The sequence below is a fragment of the Austrofundulus limnaeus genome, unplaced genomic scaffold, assembly GCF_001266775.1.
Source record: "Austrofundulus limnaeus strain Quisiro unplaced genomic scaffold, Austrofundulus_limnaeus-1.0 Scaffold2423, whole genome shotgun sequence".
Taxonomy (NCBI): domain Eukaryota; kingdom Metazoa; phylum Chordata; class Actinopteri; order Cyprinodontiformes; family Rivulidae; genus Austrofundulus; species Austrofundulus limnaeus.
Genome location: NW_013954825.1, coordinates 8582 through 14989, shown reverse-complemented (window position 1 = coordinate 14989; position 6408 = coordinate 8582). Strand labels below are relative to the sequence as shown.

The 6408-nt window shown below is 37.6% G+C and overlaps 2 protein-coding genes across 2 annotated transcripts in view; one reads left to right on the top strand and one right to left on the bottom strand.

The window, feature by feature from the left end:
* The window catches only part of LOC106510974 (purine nucleoside phosphorylase), a 4310-nt gene extending 2970 nt beyond the window's left edge, over positions 1-1340 (top strand). Inside the window, exon 6 of the mRNA XM_013999711.1 lies at positions 712-1340. Coding sequence (XP_013855165.1) covers positions 712-929 — 218 coding nt within the window. The 3' untranslated portion in view covers positions 930-1340. The remainder of the gene's footprint in view (positions 1-711) is intronic.
* Positions 1341-2954: 1614 nt separating this feature from the next.
* On the bottom strand, positions 2955-5720 carry LOC106510975 (calpain-1 catalytic subunit; the record flags this gene model as incomplete). Its single annotated transcript, XM_013999712.1, is given in 2 exon segments — positions 2955-5540; positions 5662-5720. Coding segments are annotated over 2 exon segments (86 nt in total), but the record flags the coding sequence as incomplete, so codon positions are not given.
* Positions 5721-6408: the final 688 nt, after the last annotated feature.

Genomic DNA, 6408 nt, shown 5'->3' with positions numbered 1-6408 from the left:
CTAGTGCCAGTTTTTACTGGTTATTTATGTAGAGTTTTTGGTTATTTGGAAGCACAAARGGGAACATCAGCAGCTAGCTGTAGCTCTTCTTGAGCAACATGTGGCACTTCTGGTACTATGACTGGCCGCTACAATATTCATGTAGTGTAAAACTGATGAAGGTGTAAAGACTGAAACACTATGGAACTTTGGAGACTGGAATGGTGTGAAGCATTGGTCCTGACACTGTTCTGACTAGCCATTAGCTCATCAGTGTGATCAAAATTAAACACTATTTCTCAAWATTGAGGTCATTCGAGGGTTACCTACAACAAGGTAAATTTTCTTAATTTTTTAAAAAGATCGGAACTACTGTACTTTGTCAGCCGTAAAATATATAAAAATGTAGTATTTGGTAGGGTTAGGTTGAACTTTTATAAATATCCATAAGCACATTGTAAATATGCAACWTCTGCCAAAACTTCAGCAGCAAATTAGCATTAGCTTTATTGTTCTAAACATCAGAACTCACTCATCTGAAACCGACTGAAATGGTAAATTGCTTGAACTGATTTAGTGATTTATCAAGTCCCTATGAACTCCAAAGCGCATTACACTTCAATCATTTATCCATTCATTTACACACTGATTGTAGTAAGTTACATTGTAGCCACAGCTGCCCTTAGTCCTTTGTTTCAGATGTGTTCCTAAATTTTATTTCTTGGTTATTAGGCATGAGCACAGCCCACGAGGTGATTGTCGCCCGTCACTGTGGCCTGCGTGTCTTCGCCCTCTCGCTCATCACCAACCTGGTGGTGACGGACTACGACAGCCAAGAGAAGGCCAACCATGAGGACGTCCTTCAGACGAGCAAGCAACGAGCGGAGCAGCTAGAACGGCTTGTTTCCACCGTGGTGACCCGGATTGAGTCCAACAACAACTACATCTAAGAAGACACGCCTTAGGGAATTCGTCTACAACACTTGTACTGGCTCACAGGTAATACCTTTAAGAAAACCCTCCCTGGTTTAAAATGAAGCCATTCTGAATCTGTTGTACACAGAATTCAACAATAACCTCTTTGTGCCCCYTAGGACACATAATCTAATGAGTGGCTCCACTACAAGTCACTTCTTAGTTTTTTTTGTATTGTTTTTATAAATATGGTGTATTTGTTCTAACTTATGTGATCCAACTTGTAAAGATGTTTGCAATTTAACTTAACAATAATCAACAATCTGCTGTAAGGATCTTAATGTAACTAAGCTGTTGAAATGTGTACATTACTATGTATTTAATGCTTGTTTTTATGAGTCTTGTCACTAAAAGTGCTATTTATTAAAATACATTAAAACAGTAAATTCAGMTGTTATTGTGGTTATTTAAAGTAGTTATCCCAAACAAAAAATCCATGGCAGAGGTGTGTGACCCCAAAATATTACTGGTCTCTGAGTACACATCGTCAACAACCCTAATTAACAAGGACTTATTGACAATATAAACAGCTTTTACTGCAATATTATTTTTATTATTTTGCGGTTATTTTGTGTGTTTTTGTAWTATTTATACCCACAATTGCGTCACAACCCCAACTTTGGGAACCACTGATTTAAAGTGTATTTGATGTCATTTTAACAATTAAAAAAAAACATATTTGGACATGGAAAAAAAATTTTTCCAAGCTTGACTTAAAGTAAAAGCATAACCCTGCACTCAGGCAAATTTAGAAAAATTACAACAAAGTGGGCGGTGCCAAGAGACACTGGGGGCATGGTCTAAAGTGAGGGAATGAGGGAGGTGTGGTCAGAACGAGGGAACATGACAGCTAGCTTAATTTGACAAGCTAACTTTTTTTTTTAATATTTCTGAATGTTCTAAGTTTTTGTAAAAAGTAGTTTCACGACATACATGCAAACTTTCAGCAAACTATGTAAAATTTGACTTTGGTCGGAAACAGCACAGAATATTTTTCCATTTTAAGGGTTCATTTGAAATTCACAATACAGCTCAGTTTGGGAAAGATGCGTTCTGTCCCCCTCAGACCATTCAGAAGACACACGAGGCTATTTGCCACACCCACACCGCCACGGAGACCAACGTGAAAAAAAAAAACTGTTGTGCCGAGCTTCTCAGTAATAATAATGAACGGACCACCTAGGTCACAGGATTAAACAGATTTATTACCAAGAGAATATTGACGAAYATGCAAAATAGCAACTTTACTGAACCACAAAGTTCAAGTTCAATTTGTTTTTTGATACAAGGCAGATGTCCACGCATTGCAACGTGCTTCAAGCCCAGCTGAGTTCTGCTCCATGGCTCCTTTTCTCCCTCTTTGCTGGGCTTGTTTCTGAACTAATGCATGCCGGAAACCATACAGTTTCTTTGAAACACGGAGATTAACCATCCCGCTCGTCACCGGGGGCTCTGGGAGCCTGTGAGCCGCTGGCTCACGGTGCTGACTCAGCGATATCTAAAGCCAGTGCTGCCAAGACAATGCAGGACAGAATGGGTCCAGCTTATGAGTTTTAAAATGACATTAGCGGCATCACTAACATGGGCTAATGTTTAAAGCAGTCTGACTGAGAGGCTTTTAAACCCGAAACTAGAGCTGTGATGTAAGCATGTGCCAAGTTGTACCAATTTAACAAATAGGAAAATTCAACTGCAGTAGCCACCATTCAACCCACAGAGGGTGGCAGCAAGATGGTTTTAGAAAAAATGTTGCAGAATTCAACAAATTTACACAAAAATGTCAAAATTTGCACAGAAATATAAAGATACTACCCTTGATGCATCATTTAGACATTTACAAAACAGATGTTGATTTTGGGTTAGTCTTTAATAATTTAAGATAGTTGCCCCCCCATCATGAATTTCATGACCCTTTATAAACGTATTTATATTTAGATATAAAAAAAACATAATTTCAAACTTTACATCTAAATTTTACACTTTAATAAAAAACAAATTCAAAAGCTCAAAAGTTCCTCCAGATTTATTATGAAGTTTTGACAGATGTTTTACAGATAAAGTTACACTGTAACCCAACATGTGGCGTGATCAATGGGTTCAAAGGGACCCAGTGCATTACCCCTGTAAACATTACATAATCATTACACGGCACAAGGAAAAGAAAAAAGTCAGAGCACGATACAGATTTAAAAGTTTGGTTTTTAACTCTGATAAAACATACCAAAATACAAAAAAGTTGAAAAAAATAAAAGCTTCGTACTTTAACGCTAAAAAAAGTCCCCCACTCCCCTCAAAAATGCAAAAATTTGGCAGGTAGAGACATTTTACACAGCGTGCACACAACATAGCCATTCATTTTGCAGAATAGTTCACATTCACCCTGAACATTCACAAATAATCCTCAAGTATAAAATCCAGCCATGATAAACATCTTTTTAAAAGGTARAGTTTTCCCATACATTGTAGAACAGTCCTGTATGCCATGCATAATTAATAAGCCATTGATATATAAAGCTAAAGAAAAGGATAGATACATAGAAGTCAGAACATTCTTTATGATACAGTGCACCATTGTGTTTGCAGAAACTGCTGGGCCCAGTAAGGTTTCATGGATGCAAAGTTTGGCCACAAGTTGTAAACATCAAACAGCAGGACCAGGAGCAGTGTTGCAACGAACACAAGACGAAAAGTTTCGAATATTTGTTGAACATTATGGATAAAATATGGTTTTAAGATTTTGCACCCTCTTTCTGTTTCGTTATACAGGGTTGGTGCAGACTTCAAAAACCAAAGTCCAAAAAAGTTGTTTCTATAAACAGCAGTTTTGCRAAGTTGAGTGGTCGGGAGTAAATCAAGGTCAAATTCTCATGGAGTCAAACATCTGTCTAAGTCAATACCTCAACTCCATGACAATATTGCTCTGATTTTCTAAGCTCATATTGCTCTAACTGCTTTCCACTGATGCTTTCCACTACAAAGAATCTGGACTGTCACTTTAAAATGAGTCTGGTGATTTTTGAAGTGATGGTTGTCAAAGGGTTTGAGTGGTAACAGTACAGATCAGAGCGTATGGCTGATCAACAACTCTTYAGAAAATGGCATACAGGTGTGAAGGAACAATACATTAGCTTATAATAAACATCTACGTTTTCTTTACTTTGCTGTTATTTTCTCAAACAYTGTTCTGGTAATAGTATCAGTCCACAAGAAGTTAAATAAATTTTGAGACATGACATTCCTCWAAGTAAAGTGATATAAACGGGGGTCTTGTTTGGCTGAAATAACCTGGATGAAATATTTTGCCCTTTTCTCCATACCCTGTGCTCTTATTTGACTAAAGRCATGGCCGATAGGATACCAACTACCAATCAACTATTTGACAGACCCTCTCCTCAGAAATCACCTTTCCATACCCAGCAAATATCCAGTGCTTGGAGTTGAAACAAGAATAACTGCAGTTTAGGGAAATTCGGCAAAGACAACTTTTGAAGTTTTAATTATGCTACATAGCTACGTGGCTGATCTGAACAAACAAGACACTTGCGACTAACATGATTTCTTGTTTCAGGAGAATTCTGAAAATGGCAATAAATGTGACTGTCAGATCACTGAATATTTGAGACGTCCTAGATTTTTGCTTCTTTGTGGCAACATTAAGTAATGATTTAAGTGCAACTTTATTTATACACCCTGGATAATTAAAAAAGAAGGTTTTGTAAAATAACTCCTTGAAGTGACAATTTTAAGTAATGCCCAGTTATTTTGACTACATTCCTGTTAACTCGGACTTGTATAAATTAAGACCATATCAGGCCAAGTAGGTGCTTTGCAAAGCTAACATGTAAACAAATGGTAACGATGCACCATAGATTCTCTCAACCATTAATTTTTTTCCAGTGCGTGATGCTGAAGTGTTCAGAGGAAAAAAAGTACTGACTACTGAGCTAAACTCTTAAGTGTAAGTGAGAACTAAAGAAAAATAAGTGAAGGCTTGAGTCAGGAAAAAAAAACAGTGCAAATGTAGAAAACCTTTAGTGTTACCAAATCAGCAAATAAAATAGGAACAGACTAAATCCTGCATTTAAAAATAAGTTAATTCATTCTTAAGTTCCTTTTAATCCAACTAGATTTGGATATTTTTGGCCTGGTAGATGCAATCTTTATTCAACTACAAATTTACTAGAGTCATAAAATCTTTGTTGTGAAAATATTCGGGGTTTTTTTTCTTTTTCTCTTTCTTACAGTCTGCAAGACCTGACAAGTTTTGGAAAAACATTTAAACTTTTGTCTCRGCTCTCCGAGACCAAACCCATCCATTCCTTCCTGCCCGGTTAGTCGCTCTGCCGTCAGATACATTTTTGCAGAAAGTGAACGGTTACAAGTTCATTTGGCAGAACAAGCCGCAAATAAAAGCTGGTAAAACATTTCCAATACAGGCACTGGAATGATGAAACAAACATGGCAAGGCTTCAGCAGAGAGCATCATGGGTGAGGAGACTTAACAGAGAGAAGGCACTTCTGAAACAGCAAAGACTGGGCCCGCGGCTGCAGCAGGATCTTTAGGCAAACATGGTCAGAGTAATCCACTGCAGGACAAAAAGCAGATGATGTGCGTTAACATATCAGATCACTGAACACGATAACAAGAGGCAAACAAATAGAAGTACTTTAAGTATACACATTTTAAATAACAGTGTGCAGCTGTACCTGGAAGAAGTTCAGGCAGATTTCCCCGTCTTTATCCGTGTCCAAGGTTTTGAATGTTTCTGCAAAAAACAAGACAAAATCAATCAATTTTAAAAGGATCTTACAAATATTTTAACTTCTATTGTGAAACAGATGTCTATTGTCTGATAGTTTGTTTGTTTTTTCCTGTTACAAATAACTGTGAGAGATTGTTAGGATAAACCTCTCTTTGCTGTTTCTAAAGAAATCCTTGTAAACGCGGGAGAGTTTCTAGAAATGTTTTCATCCACACAGAAAAATGACTTCAACACTGTCGCAGGTGAGGCCTGTAAGAGGTGTTGTCTCGTCCCTGCGCCATGTTTTTGCCCCCAAATGTACCGTTTGCTTTGTCTGAAGCACACAGTACTTTTGTCATTTTCAGCATCAACAAATACACCCAAAAGCGCTCAGACAGCAATGGCAGCATTTTGCTTCGACTACTCCATTTCCTGAAGCTGACTGTGGTACCATCAAACAACACTGACAATTTTGAGGAGCAATTGTCCCACGTCATTCAGAAAGTACAGTATGTCCATTTATACGACTCTCAGATACTGACATATATTCCAGACATAAAACCACCTAGGTGGACTACGATAGAGGTGTGAGAGAAATAAATGTCTTGCAACCACGTGACCAACAAACTGTTCAGGGCCTTCTAAAACAATGGGCCTCATGCAAGAACATGTTCGAATTCTTATCCTAAATTTCTCTTACTTTTGTTCGTAC